Source organism: Bos indicus x Bos taurus, chromosome 3 (genome assembly GCF_003369695.1).
Source record: "Bos indicus x Bos taurus breed Angus x Brahman F1 hybrid chromosome 3, Bos_hybrid_MaternalHap_v2.0, whole genome shotgun sequence".
Taxonomy (NCBI): Eukaryota; Metazoa; Chordata; class Mammalia; order Artiodactyla; family Bovidae; genus Bos; species Bos indicus x Bos taurus.
The window spans coordinates 45,970,078-45,985,742 of NC_040078.1; the positions used below are offsets into that span (position 1 = coordinate 45,970,078).

At 35.4% G+C, this 15,665-nt stretch overlaps 1 protein-coding gene across 1 annotated transcript in view; it reads left to right on the forward strand.

The window, feature by feature from the left end:
• The window catches only part of DPYD (dihydropyrimidine dehydrogenase), a 923,891-nt gene that overhangs the window by 375,849 nt on the left and 532,377 nt on the right, over positions 1-15,665 (forward strand). Inside the window, exons 9-10 of the mRNA XM_027536430.1 lie at positions 6,568-6,675; positions 8,395-8,564. Of these exons, the coding sequence (XP_027392231.1) occupies positions 6,568-6,675; positions 8,395-8,564 (278 nt within the window). The remainder of the gene's footprint in view (positions 1-6,567; positions 6,676-8,394; positions 8,565-15,665) is intronic.

Below are 15,665 nucleotides of genomic sequence, written 5' to 3' on the forward strand. Positions count from 1 at the left end.
TATTGTTTTCATTTTATTCTCCTAACAAACCTAAGATAAGGCTGCAGCTGCCCAGAAAGAATAATTTGCTTGCCCAAGGTCATAATTGCCAGTAAGTGCTAAAACTAGAATTTTAATGCAGAAATGACTTAGATGTTTCACTCTTATTCAGTATGCTGTGTTTACAAATGCTAGAAATAAGTAAGTTGATGTTAAGATACTTAAAAAGATTTAATAAACAAAAATAAAACCAATGGTTACACAGGGACATTTCTTACAGAGGCACAGGTGCATAGCTGTGGTAGATAGCTTAGTGTCCCTTAGAGTTTGTTTAATGAATCCATGTTTAATCGTCACGTTATTGTTCTTCCTAATGTAGCACCATTCCCCGAACCAGGCTTAGCAGTGAGGACTGAGATCACACAACATGCTTGCTTCTTTGAGAAGAAAACAAGGTCTCAGATACAGAAGTACTGAGTAAAGTAAAACACTTAGGACATTTACCATCAGCTACATTTTGCTGTGTGCAGCCAGTAGACTTGAGAGTAGGACATAGTCAGTGGGATTTTATGTCTATTAAAATCTTATTAAAAAAGCACTTGTGTGAAATAACAAGACTTGAAGAACCTGCCGAGACAGTTCAGCATCCTAGAGTACTGCCTTTTCTCATAAACCACTCTTTTGCCGGGTCCCTGAGGCAGTCTCACAGTGTTGTGTGCTGTCTTCTCCACTTCTGTGGGGTGTGTGAGGCTGTCTCCAGTGACAGGTCTATCTGGTCACCATCTTTCCCGTGATAGCTTAGCTGTCATTCGAATGAGAGGCATCACACTAATGCTTGCTCAAATCAATTAACACGGAATAAGGGACCCAGTGAAGTAACAACCGCAGGTATTACATATAAAATCTGAGAAATTCACAAACATGCCCATCCTATAATGGCTATGAAGACTCATCCTTTGAAACTTATTCCTCCTCTATTACTTACTAGATGGTAACATGAAACAGAATATTTAATATCATGTTAATGTTCATTGAAGTTGTGTAGAACTTAATATGGAGCAAAAATAATTTACTGTATACCCTGCTGTTGTTTATCCTGTAGTTGCTCCAGAGGGAGCTGCTTCAGAAACAAAGCAGAGATACAGATTTCAAAGAATATCAAATCATTGAAAAATAACCAGTAGACAGCCAAGAGGAATACACTAAAGGAGGAAAACATTTTCGAAAGGAATTATGCTAGAGAAAGTAATCACAAAACAAAGACACAGTCTAGAGAAGCAGCCAGTCTTTTCTCTCCCACTAGAGAGGAACATTCTGTGTTGTATATGTATCCAGAGCTTTACAGTGAATCTTAACACAGCTAACACAGCTTAAGATTGAATGATTAATTTAGGTATCACTTGTTATGTAGCAACACATTATAACATGGCCTAATTATAACCTTGTATATGGCAAAGGCAGCATTTTCAAGTTAAAGCATACACACTCTATAGTCAGATTGTCCAGGTTAGAAACTGGCATTGCTACTTCCTTCTTCTATGACCTTCCACAGAGTTACTTAATCTTTATGTTCATCAGAATTCTCTTATCTGCAATGCAGATAATAAAGAGTTGTCTTACAGTGTTGTTTGGAGAATTAAATGAGTTGGTATATAAAAATCACCTGCCTATAAGTCAGACACTTAAAACAGTGCCTGTAAATAATCAATACATGTTAAGTCAGATTTTCTGTAATGTAAGCAAAATTTTGTCTTTTCTTTTTTTTTGGAGAATTGAAAATAATAATCTTTCAGTGCTTCTTAAGAAGGTGTTCCTTTGTATAAATACATGATGGAAAACCAAAAACTTCAGTAACTATTCTAGGGGAACAAAGAAACTATCTGGCCTTATTGAAAGACAAAGAACACTATACATATATTATACTGAGCTGTTTTGTTTGTCAAATCTTTGTCAATTTCTCTTTATTCATAAACCTCCTTCTTCCCACTGAAAGATGAATTAAAAAGTCATTTCAGTGCCATTTTGAAATCATCTTAGTATAGACACGTACCTTATTTATTAATATGCCACCTACTCTCAGGGAAATCTTCCTTTGATAGATGGGTATTTGCAAGTTTCATTATCTTTCATATTTCACTTAAGGTTGCTTCATTTTTCTTCTTTTGTAGCACTTTGTTTAAATTTGCTAAAGTTTAATACTTTACTTTGATTTAAGCTTTATTCTTTCCTTGCCACAAGATGTAGAATTTGAAAAAAAAAAAAAAATAGAAAGTACCAAATAATCAGTTCAGTCTCTCAGTCGTGCCTGACTCCTTGCGACCCCATGAACCGCAGCACGCCAGGCCTCCCTGTCCATCACCAACTCCTGGAGTTCACCCAAACCCATGTCCATCGAGTTGGTGATGCCATCCAACCATCTCATCCTCTGTCATCCCCTTCTCCTCCTGCCCTCAATCTTTCCCAGCATCAGGGTCTTTTCCAATGAATCAGCTCTTCGCATCAGGTGGCCAAAGTATTGGAGTTTCACCCTCAACACCCAGGACTGATCTCCTTTACGATGGGCTGGTTGGATCTCCTTGCAGTCCAAGAGACTCTCAAGAGTCTTCTCCAACACCACAGTTCAAAAGCATCAATTCGTCTGAGCTCAGCTTCCTTTATAGTCCAACTCTGCTTCTGTTGGGTCTATACCATTTCTGTCCTTTATTGAGTCCGTCTTTGCATGAAATGTTCCTTTGATATCTCTAATTTTTCTTGAAGAGATCTCTAGTCTTTCCAATTCTATTATTTTCCTCTATTTCTTTGCATTGATCACTGAGGAAGGCTTTCTTATCTCTCCTTGCTATTTTTTGGAACTCTGCATTCAAATGGGTATATCTTTCCTTTTCTCCTTTGCTTTTCACTTCCCCTATTTTCACAGCTAACCCTATCTTAATAGCTAATATTTATTGAGCATTTACTATGTACTAGGTCCCAATGCTTTGTATTCCTTTAAATCTCACATCTATGCAAGAATATAATTATTATTCCTGTTTTAGAAATGCAGAGGTAGAAGATCAGAGAGAGTAATGAATTATTTCAGGGCTCTCTCAAATGATAAAAACTTTAGGAAATATAAGATAGAAAGAGTGGTATAATATATTTGAAAAATTTGGCTTATGCAGTTGTGGAAGTTGACGAATCTGAAAGGTATAGGTCAGGGCAGCAGACAGACAGAACTTCTTCTTCCTTAAGGAAACATTTTATTTCTTAAGACCTTTGAACTTATTGGATGAGGCCTACCCAGGTTATTGAAGTAATTTCCTTTACTTAAAATCAAGTGATTATAGATATTACTACATCTATATAATGCCTTCACAGTTATACCTAGATTAGTGTTTGGTTGATAATTTGACAGGCATACTTAGCTAGGTATACATAAAACTAGCATAGAAACTTATAGAAAACCACAGTCAGAAATATGAGAGAGGACGAACTCATGCCAAAATCTGATGACAAAACCCTATTCCTAATCACCCAAGAGCCGTCATGGTTAGCAGAGGATTAGGGTACTTCTGACAGCTGGGCTGGAGTACCTGAGAGTCTGTGAGAAGAGGTTCAGATACATGGTCCTATTGGATGACCGGCCACCCAAGTGGGAGAGAAGGGCTCCATGGACCTTGGGAATCTCAAAGTGTGCATGAACTGGGATGTGGCTAAATAGGCTGCAGAGATAACCCAGTCATAATGACCCTGTCTAGTTACTGGCTCATTTTTCCTCTCCTCAAGCCAATATCTATAGGTCAGGATATGTAACTTGTGCCCTCTGGAACATTTACAGGGAGAATCTGAGCTAGTAAATGTTAAATTCATTACAGTGATAAATGCAGAGTGGGGTGAAAACAGGAAACACAGTCATCTTTGTCAGTGTCTGATTCAAGTGAAAAAGGGAAATTTAAATTTTACCAAAGCTTTTTTCTCATGAAATAGTTCTCGTGGAGAGAAAAAAAGTCATCATCTCTGTGGGTCAGCTAGTGCACTTAATAAGAATGCCTTGCATTTCTTTATATAACAGTTATTTTAGCAGTGGGTCTATAGAAATTAAGCACAGATGTAAATCTCCATTTTGTCTTAGTCCTTAGCAAATAGTGAAAAAGATCAGATTAGGAATTAGTAAAGGAATGATCTTAGACTTTGTTACCAGAAACTGAAATTCTTATCCCCCACTTGCATTCTCTGTGCTTTGTTTTTGATCTGCCTTAAACATATCACCTTGAAATTGCAAAACACTTCACATTATTTTCCTTGTTGTTTATTGTTTTTTAACAGGAAAATGAGAAAATGAGTATCATAGAACATACACAATCTCTGTGGTATAGTAATATAAGAGGGGTGACACGTCGTTATTTAAATATATGTCTATTTATATATATGGATATAAAATGATTTATATTCCTTTGACTAATCAAATGTAGCTTAAACTACAATCATCTTAATAACTTTTGAGAAAAATTATTTTGTCATTAGGATATTCAAGTTCTTAGTCACCTCTTATTTATGTAAGTGTATCCACCCCCATCTCAGTCTTTCTAAAATAATTACATTAATAACCACACATTTATGTAATAAATGTAATGTAATTATAGGAATAAGTGTAGTGTAATGTAATATAATATGTTGCCATGTTACAAATAGACTAAAGTATATTCATCAATGTCAGCAAATGAAGAAATAAACTTATCCTCCTTTCAGTTATAGAGAAGTAAGACAAAGGCAAGTCAAATGATTTGTTTAACTTTCTTAAATAATTAAAATAACTTAAAATAATGCTTTTAGAATAATCTAAATACAAAAGGCAAATGTTTTCGGGGAGTAAATGGAGGAGGTGATGGACAAGGAAGAAAAACGTTTGATTTAATTTGAAGGGACAAGAGTGGTTTATTGCTGGCTACAAACTCAATCCACAAGCCCCATTCAGTTTTCAGGTCAAATATCGTATCTACCTTATCTCACACAACAAAACTCATCCCTTGCACCATGCTTTTTGCTCTTTGTATCCACCAACTACCATTGCTCTTCATTTAACTCTGAAATAAACTCCTACTTCTCTGGAATGGCCTATTGGTCGACTGAATTTTAGATAGTAAATAACATTAAATTTAAATTTCCTCCTTATGGAATTGAGATGAAAAGTTTTCCTGTAGTGAAGTGAAAGCTATCAGATTTGTTTCAATTGTAGTTTGAAAACATTTTAGTTGCCTATTCATATTCTTTTCAAACTGTTGGCAATTATTTCCTAATTAGTTGATACATGAATATTACAGACCATTTGGCAAATAAGGAAAAAAAAAAAAACAAACACAATGGAATATCCTTAATCCCACTCCCAGAAATGATCACTATTCAGATTATATTGCTTATATATATATATATATATGTATATATATTTTTTTTTACAAAACTTGAATATACAATGCTTTGTGTCCTGCTGGTTTATTTAAAATTGTTTTTTTATTGCAATCTGTTACCACATTTTTCAAATGTTTGTTTTAATAACTGCATTTTATTCTATTATCTTTTTCTTTTCTTAAAATAAAATTGTATTATTCATTCTGTTGGCATTTTTGTATTCCACTATCCTTTCTTTGTCTCTCTCTTTCATTTTTTTTTTCAATTACCATTTTTGTACATTAAACCTTTATTTGCATGTCTTAGTGTTTTCTTATGATAGATTCAAAACTTTTTTTAGAAGTTGAGCACCAGTTTCTACTAAATTTCTACCAAAGGAGCATAACAAATCCCATTTTTAACCTTGCCATATGGTGTAGTTTTCTTAAATCCTTTACTTTTTAATAGAAGAAAAATCATATCTCATTGTTTTAACTGGCAGTTCTTATATTACTAAAGGGTTTAAGTTTTCTGGTGCTTATAAGCTGTATTTTTTTTTATCCCGTTTTTATTATCTTTGTTTATTCTTCTATTGAGAATTAATGTTTCTTATTAAAATTGAGAAATGTCTTTATATAGAAAAGACATTTTATTTGTCAAAATAGTCTTCTAGCTAATCATTTACTATTTAATTTGTGTATATTTTGAAATGTAGAAGTAGTTGAATTTTTGTGGTAAAACTCTTTTCCTTTGAAGTCTTTTAGTCTTTTTTCCCCCTTATAATTAGCTTCCATATTTAGGAACTAGATAAATACAAATTCACATTTTCATTTAGTTTTCTTGATAATTTTTTATACTTAGCACTTTAGTACTCAGAAATATTATTTTTGTTATGAGGAAAGAGTATAAGCGGATTTCCCTCTTAACACTATATGTGTGTATTCATGTTTTTAATTATGTGTACATAAATGTGTGATTTATGATGTATGCTTTACATATACATCAAAAGTACAGTTTATCAAGTACAAAAATTTTATATATCAAAAGTACACTCTGATGTCTGTTACATTGTTTTCTGTACCCTTTTATATTAATTTGGTTATATTTTTTTTTCTTTTAGAACCACATCATTTTAATGAGTGTAGCTTTCTACTTTCTTTCTAATGGTCGGTAAGAAAAGTCACTCTTCTTGCTAATAATATTTTATAAATTTGTATTACTTAGGTTTGCCAGAACCCAAGAAGGATCACATCTTCCAAGGCCTGACACAGGACCAGGGGTTTTACACTTCCAAAGACTTTCTGCCTCTTGTAGCCAAAAGCAGTAAAGCAGGTATCACCAATTGTCTTCTGTTCCTAATACTGCCTATGTTGTTATATGTATTATACAATTATGTTAAATCCAGGATCAGTAGGAAAATTTCCAGATCTCCTGTTCATCCTTCATAATAGCAAGGTAAAAAAAAAAAAATCTGATATGATTGTTAGCCAGAATCACATAACTGTCCATCCTCCTAATAGAACATCATCATAAGGACTTTTCACTGTATTATATACAGGTCTAAATTGCATTATGAAAAGTTGCTTCAAAATAAGAGTGCCTTAACAAACATCAGAAGGTGTTCTTATAAGAAACTGCAGCAATTTCACTTTGGGAACTATTTTTGTTTGTTTGTTTTAAAATGGGGCAAGTGACCTGTCTTCTTTATTTCTATCCACACAAGCAGAAAGATTCAGTCCCTTCTTGAACCACAGTTTTATGAAATTAAAGTAAAACATTTTGATGACTACCCTAATACCTAGTCTCTGTGTGCTATCACTTCACATAACAGGAAGATGAACCGGAAGCTATGCTTGTCTTCTGCTGTGACTAGGCTAGGGTCATCATCTTAGTGAGAAGGAAAGTACAGGGTATTCCCTAAAAACCAATAGCCAAACTCCTTAAATACATACTTTTAAAGAATTCTGAACTTAAGCTGTTCTAACATATAATTACCTACTGAAAACATAAGAACTTACATTTATTCTCCTAAATTGAAAAATACAAGAAACTGCCTCTCTTAGATCAATCTGCAGAATTTTACAGCTAAAGTTGTGTACTATCTTTATCTTTTTCTTCCAAGAGAACATGATGCTTGCTAGGAAAGCAAGAATATCTTAGTACACATAGTATGTATTTGAGAGTTACAGAGGCTAATTATGTAACCCCAAACAGAAACTTTCAAGCAAAATGATAACACTAAGTTATCTTTGTACCATTTCAAAAATTATAGTAATTTATCTTGTCACCAATTTTATTTAATCCAATAATACAATGCTACCTAATATATAGCAAACACCTGCCTTTCACTTTTTAAAAGAATCTTCATGTGGACATTAAATCTTTATATAAATGCTGTTGAAAAATGCTCACTTGGAGATTAATATTTTTTATTGTTCAATTTTACAGGAAAAAGCAAAAAAAAAAGGGAAAAAGTTTTAACTATTTGAAGAAAATAATTCTTAGAAATTCTTCAGTTACATAAAGGGAACAGACTCAGCATGTTAATTTTCAAAATTTACCAAATATAATATACAGCAGGGCTACACATTAGAAATCTACACATTAGATTTCTTATGATATCTAAATAAAATGTTGTAATGAAATACTGCAGATTATTAACCCAGATCACAAGGATCACTCTTTTCCTTCTAAAAAAAAACTTAATGACAGTAAGTTAAAAATACACATCACAACTTTGACAAAGAGAGTTTTAATTGGTTAATTCCAGCTTCTTAAGACTCAAACTCTTCAAAATATGTTATAGATATCCTTCTAGAAAGAAAAAAAAAAAGAAGTTAAAGGTATTGACTATGAAATTACATATATGAGCATATTTTTAAAGTGGGAATAAAACTGTCTTTCAATGAAGCAGAATAATTTGATAGTGACACTCCATCCTGGAAAACTGCAAGATGCAATTTTACACTGCTTTGAGTACAAGTATCTTTTGAGCTGTCATGCAGAAATGGTTTCTCTACTTGAAAATGGGGTTTTCCTTTCATCATTCAGGAATGTGCGCCTGTCACTCTCCATTGCTGTCGATACGGGGAACCGTGATTGTACTCGGAGCTGGAGACACAGCTTTCGACTGTGCAACATCCGCTTTACGTTGTGGAGCCCGCCGAGTGTTCATCGTCTTCAGAAAAGGCTTTGTTAATATAAGAGCTGTCCCTGAGGAGGTAAAAAAAAAAAAAAAAACCGTCAGAAAATATGGAGTTGTAATGCAACAGATTTTAGAAGATACAACTGTTAATGTGCAGGCTCTTAGTTTAAATCACTAGAATGTTCTTCAGATTGTGAAGTGCAAATTTTAAAATTTCTGGGTTACCCATAGTTGCTATTTTTTAGTACAGACATTCAAAGGAAAAGAAAATTATTTTATAACACTGATTTGGATAAAATGAATTTATCTTTGTCATTTCACAAGTGCTTCTTACTCTGTGTTAATATCATTGAAAGATGTTGTATTTAACTAGTAACAGTGGAATGTGCTAAGTCTTCCATATCCTAACGATAGATACTCTTCCCAAAATGATGCATGGATATTAGGAGAATGTGGTAATTAGAGACATTCAAAATTTTCTGTAAACCAAATTTACAAGCTACATTTAAATATATATATATACACACATATATATGTCATAGTCAATTCATTATTCTATGAAGCCAATAGAACAAGGGGATTATCGTTTATTTTTTGAGCTCTAATGTAAGCATTATTTAGAATTAATTAGTTAACTACTAAAAATGACAGATTTTAAATCATATCATTCTTACAGGAGACTGGTGACCAATCTTGATTGAGACATCAGCTGGGTACATGTACCATAGAGTTCTCAAATTTTAATGTTAAGAAAGATAATACCTTATAAAGGATATTAATTCTGAGAACAGGAACCAAATGTATTTATAGAGAGATAAATTACTTATTTTATACAAATCAGTATTATGAATTTGATTTGCTTTAGAATTCCTGAACATATTTGGAGTCTTTATACTGGGCAAGAATTATAACTGTAGTCAATAGGTAATTTGTCACATGTAGGCTAACTACATTGCAGATTAATCTCACTGAAATATCAGAGTCACCATTGGTTCATGACTGAGTTTAAAATGTCAATTTTATTCTCCAGGGCTTTTCTCCATCCACTCTTTTTCAGACTTTCAAATCTAAGGTGGAGATAGTCTTATAATCCTAGGAGTTTTTTCTGGAGCACTATTTTAGGCATGAATTAGTGCAATGAGGGAGACCTGGGTTCGATCCCTGTGTTGGGAAGATCCCCTGATGAAGGGAAAGGCTACCCACTCTAGTATTCTGGCCTGGAGAATTCCATGGACTGTATAGTCCATGGGGTCGCAGAGAGTTGGACACGACTGAGCAAAAAAGAAAAAAAAAAAAGTGCAATCTTACATTGATACAAATACAGGGAAAATAGTCATCCTGGAGTAAAGTGACTTGCTTAAGATGAGAGAAGACAGGAGCTAATGTTATTCATCTTTATATCCTCATGTATAGCATAGGACCTCAGCAAATAATAAGTACTTGAACAATTTTGAACTAAGTACTTTACATCTTATTTTTCTAAATCTAAAGCACCTTGAAATTTGGAAGGGAAGACACACAGGAATGGCAATGTCAGTTTACTTCATACTTTATATTATAGTCATCTTCCATTGGCAAGGGTCACTAGAAATGAGTGGTGGCTATTTCTACATAAGTAGAAAACACTCACACACACAAACACAATGAGACCAGATAATTAATTACTTGAGAGGGTAGAAGTTTTGTTTGCTTGTTTGTTTAATCAGCTTAAAGTTTATTGAGCATCCTTTGTGTATCAAGCCTGTTTTAGGCAATTGGAATACAGCAATGAACATATCAGATAGAAAATCTTGTGCTCATGGAGCTCATACCTGGTAAGGAAAGATACTCGATCAAGCAAGTAGATTGTCACATAAGTGTATGTTGAACAGTGGTTAATGCAATGCAGAACAAAAATTTAAATAGGACTATAAGAAGTGTGAATTTGGGGAGAGGTTATGGTGAAAGAGTGGCACCCCACTCCAGCACTCTTGCCTAGAAAATCCCATGGACGGAGGAGCCTGGTAGGCTGTAGTCCATGGGGTCGCTAAGAGTCGGACACAACTGAACAACTTCACTTTCACTTTTCACTTTCATGCATTGGAGAAGGAAATGGCAACCCACTCCAGTGTTCTTGCCTGGAGAATCCCAGGGACGGGGGAGCCTGGTGGGCTGTCATCTCTGGGGTCACACAGAGTCGGACATGACTGAAGCGACTTAGCAGCATGGTGAAAGAGAAGGTGAGATTTCCATTTTAAACAGGGTGACCCAGGAAAGCCTTTCTATTACTATGACTTTTGGGCATAGGCTTCCCTGGTGGCTCAGAGGTTAAAGTGTCTGCCTCCAATTCAGGAGACCTGGGTTCAATCCCTGGGTCGGGAAGACCCCCTGGAGAAGGAAATGGCAACCCACTCCAGTATTCTTTCCTGGAGAATCCCATGGACAGAGGAGCCTGGTAGGCTACAGTCCATGGGGTTGCAAAGAGTCGGACATAACTGAGTGACTTCACTTTCTTTCTTTTGGGCATAAAAATGAAGACATTGAGGAAATGTAGACATCTGGGAGAAAAATGTTACAGATCAAGGCAAATGCATTCACCCTTGATTGAGGAAGTTTCTTGGACTTTTAGAAATAGAAAAAAAAAGTCAGTATGACTGGAACCGAGTATGAGAGGATAATATGTGCCTATATGTGATGAGGTCTTGTAAGTGTTCCAAAGGCCAGTATTTACTGAGGAAAGAGGAAATCCTTGAACTGGTTTGAGCAGACAAACACCAGGATCTGAGTTAAATTTTAAAAGAATGGCTCTGTTGATAATTGACTAAGGGGGTATTGGGTTAGATGCAGGGAAGCTATTCAGGGGCTAATTGTGAGAGTAGGCTGTTAGATGCTTCCCAGGTGGCTCCGTGGCAAAGAATCTGCCTGCAATGCAGGATATGCAAGTATGATTCCAGGGTCAGGAAGATTCCCTGAAGAAGGGAATGGCAACCCACTCCATATTCTTGCCTCGGAAATGCCATGGACAGAGGAGCCTGGTGGGAACAGTCCATGAAGTCACAAAAGAGTCAGGCACAATTTAGTAACTAAACAACAACAAGGCTATTAGTTGATGTGACTGGTTTATAGGAAGGAAAGGATCAAACTCCAGGCATTGCTCAGTCAGAAGGTCAAGCCTTGGTGGGATGAACTATGGTCATCAAAGTATTGGGAGGAAGCAATGGGTTGGTGGGATAACTTCTTTTATTGCCTGCAGTAGAACTTAGTAGACTCAACCAGAACTGGGGCTTAATTAAAACTAGAAGAACAAATGTTTGGATGTTTATTATTAGTTTACAAGAAATGAAAACATTTACATTGTCTTAAAACCCCTGGGCTGTGAGCTCTATGAGAATGATGCTATGTCATCCTTTTTTTTCTTCCCCTGCCTAGCCCAATGAATGTCACATGAAAAATGTTTAATAAATAATTGTGGAATGAATGTTTTCTGGAGAAAATAAGCATCCAGGGCTTCTAGCATTGAAAAGGCTAACACTTACCAAATTAGCTTAGTTGTTAACAGCAGAAGTCATTTGAAGTTTCTTTTGCGAATTCTAGGCAAAAGTTTTCAGTGTTAAAGAAGGAATAATACAGCAACAGAAGGTGCATGGATTTTAGGGTTGGATCACTGGCCTGTGAATATGCATTTTTCAGACTGAGGACTTCCAGTATTTGTAAAGATGGCAAGTTAATACCTCTTGACCATTATTTAATTTTGCATACATCAAAGAGGCCTAGGACATGGTAGTGCTAATGCTTATGAAACTGCTAAGTCAATATCATGTATCTACTTTAAGATAACAGATTTTGAGAATATCCTGAGACAAATTTTTAATGTATATGAAGAATTTAATACCAAATTTAATTTCTTTGTATTTTTTCTATTTCTCATATGCTTTCTACCCCAAATATACACAAACTGCAATCACACTTGGTTTCTATGAAGTCAATGAAGATTGACATTTAGAGCTTTTCTCAAATATGTATATTGTTTATTGGGCTTTGACTCTTGGGTGGAATTTGAAAATAACATAATTTGTCTATTGGTAAAAGGCCTCACTGTCAGGCATGTCAGCATGTATATATCCAAAGCTGTGGTCTAATCCTCAAGTAATTTTTGAAAGAGGAGGGAACTAGAGAACAATATAAAGTTTTCTCACCATTTAATGGCAAATATAAATTACTACCTAGGCCAGTTAGATTTAACAAGAATTTTTACATGGTTAATAACAAAGAACCATATAATTCGATCCATAAATGTTTTAATCTACTAAGTGAAGAATCACTACCCAATAGATGCTGCAGTGACAAGCACATCCCACTTAACTAATCAGAGGTTTTCATACTTTAGTGTGCATCAAAATAACCTTGAGGGGCTTATTCAACACAGCTTACTGGGGCCCCATCCCAGTTTCTGATTTGGTAGGTGTGGGGTGGGCCTGAGAATTTGCATTTTTAACAAGTTCCCTGGTGATGCTGAAGCTGCTGATCCACTGCTCTAATGTATCATCGATCTAGTTTCCCACTGTCTAATTAGAGCTATAAGCAGTGTGCTGTTTTGGGGCATTTTCCATCTTAGTTAAGGAAGCATTAATGCTACAGAATATAAGGTTTGATGAAACGAAGATGTGGAGGCATCATCAGCATATTGATGTAATTCTGATTCCAAATGTCTTTCAGTCTCCCCTGTGGCCTCACACACATGCTAAATAGGATGCTACTGAAAAACTAGCACTTCGCAGCCAAGGGTCCTTAGGGAAACCAGCCAATCATTCAGCACTATCCTCTAAGAAGATGAGGGAAAATCTGTTAATAATTCCCTCCAGAACTTTCTGCAAGCTTAAATAGGTGAGATTAAATTTCAGAGGATAACAGAATCCCCCAAAATGCTGGTATTAAAAGCTGTTGACAGATCAGATAGAACTGCAGAAATGCTTTAGGCTGTTGGGAATCCCTAAAAGGAGGCATGAAGGTCAGGACTCAACAGACCCACTTGAGTTGATAAATTTAATGGATAAGGTTGGGGAAGGACTTTGTAGTTCTTATTAATTATTACTGAGAAGAATGCAATACAAAATTATTTTAATAGCACAGTCCCACACACAGAGAACATACCAAGAAACATATTCGGTTTCCCAATAGCAGCAAAACACGATAGATCTTTAATTCTGTTGTTTTAATTTTTGGCTGCACTGAGTTTTTGATGCTGTATGTGGGCTTTCTCTAGTCCTGGCAAGCTGGGCCAACTCTCTTGCTGTGGTGCGTGAGCTTCCATTGTGATGGCTTCTCTTGTTGTGAAGCATGGACTCTAGGGAGTGTGGGTTCAGTATCCTGCGCATGTGGGGTCTTTCTGGACCAGGGATTGAACTTGTGTCCCATGCATTGGCAGGCAGATTCTTTTTTTTTTTTTTGGCAGGCGGATTCTTTACGAGTGGTCCCCCAGTGAAGTCCTCTGTGATTTTTTGTATATTATTTTTAATTGGAGTATAATTTTGCAGTATTGTGATGGTTTCTGCCAATATCAATATGAATCATCCATAGGCATACCCATGCCCACTTGCTCTTAAACCTCCCTCCCACCTACATCCACCTCCCACCCCTTTAGGTTGTCACAGAGCACCAGCTTTGGGTTCCCTGCATCATGCAGCAGATTCCCAATATGCATTACCTCTGTTGTTTTATTTGGGCTCACTATTTTATTCTACCTGTTCATTTGCCAGAATAATAACTGATTTAACTTTGACAGTGCCTGTTTTCATGTATTTTAGCTGTACAGAAGGTCAGCTATTTTGATAATACTGCTTTATTATTTTTAATAATAAAATAACAGAAGCAGATTGACTGGTCGGCTAGTCAAAAATGTCTTCATCTGTTACCACGACTCTGAAAAAAAATGCATTTTATGTGAAAAATATGTATCTTTTAATTGAATCCTTCTGGTACCACAGAGCATTCCCCATTTTAGATCATTAATGTGGTATGATCTGCAGGTCTCCTCTGAAGTATTTTTAAGGTCAAATGATCATGTTGAAGCTACAGCCGTATTTTCTTTCATCATCTAAATATTACTAGCTAAATATGCCTTTTCTTACCAGTAGCTAATGGTTTCTAGTTTTTATTTAGTTTTAAGAAATATGACTCTGGGACTGTTTTTAGAAAATAACCTTTATAAGCTGGCAAAATTAATTTTGCTTAGTTAAGGGTGATGCTTATAGCAGCTCTTCAGTAGTTACCACCTGCACATCATTTGAGCTGGTGGTCTCCATGGAAAGTAATCAGAGACCCATTAGCTAGGTTAGTGATATGAAGATACCTGCAAACAAACAAATGCACAGTTGTCCCCAGGCACACAAAGTTATTAATGGTAGTTAGGGGCTTTCCTGGTACTGAGATATTAAATACATCTTTAATCATTTATGATGATGTTGGAATGACATTCCAAGGATCTGTATGTGTTTACCTTTTTGAAAAGACTGAAATTTCAGAGAATGGAATAGTCACAAAAGGAATTAACCCAAAGTTGAAGTACTTGGGTCTAGGTTATGTATTTTAGTCTGATATGGCCATCTATAAAATCAGTGTTATAACTATATGCTTCTAAAATTTCTTCTATTCCCCAAGTTGTGTATTTTGAACATTTAGGAAAAATATGCGAATGATACAGAATGTGGACAGGAAGGCTTTATCTCTTCATGAAATGACAGGAAGTCTGTATTGAAAATTTTGGCAATATCTATAAATACTACACTTGAAACAAGTTGCAATTAATGTGTCCCCAGTCAGTTGGTGAGGTAAAATCTGCTGCAATCAAGACATGGATATTGAAGAAGCTGACAGGTGAGACTGTCAGAATTCTACACTACATGTGATAATTTAGATAGTAAGTGAAAAACAAGGACTGTAAACAGGCCAGAAGATAAAAAATGCTTGTGCCCATTCAAGATTATATATATTCTAAATGTTTACTTATTTTCAAAAATCCCAAGGGATGGCTACATCATGTTTATTTAGGAATATCTGTAGAGCTAAAAACAACGTACCTTTTAAAAAAGTTTACCAGCTTTCCCATGTATGTATTGATGCCATGGTTGTTCAGTTAGTAAGTCATGTCCAACTGTTTGTGATCCCATGGACTAAAGCATGCCAGGCTTCCCTGTCCATC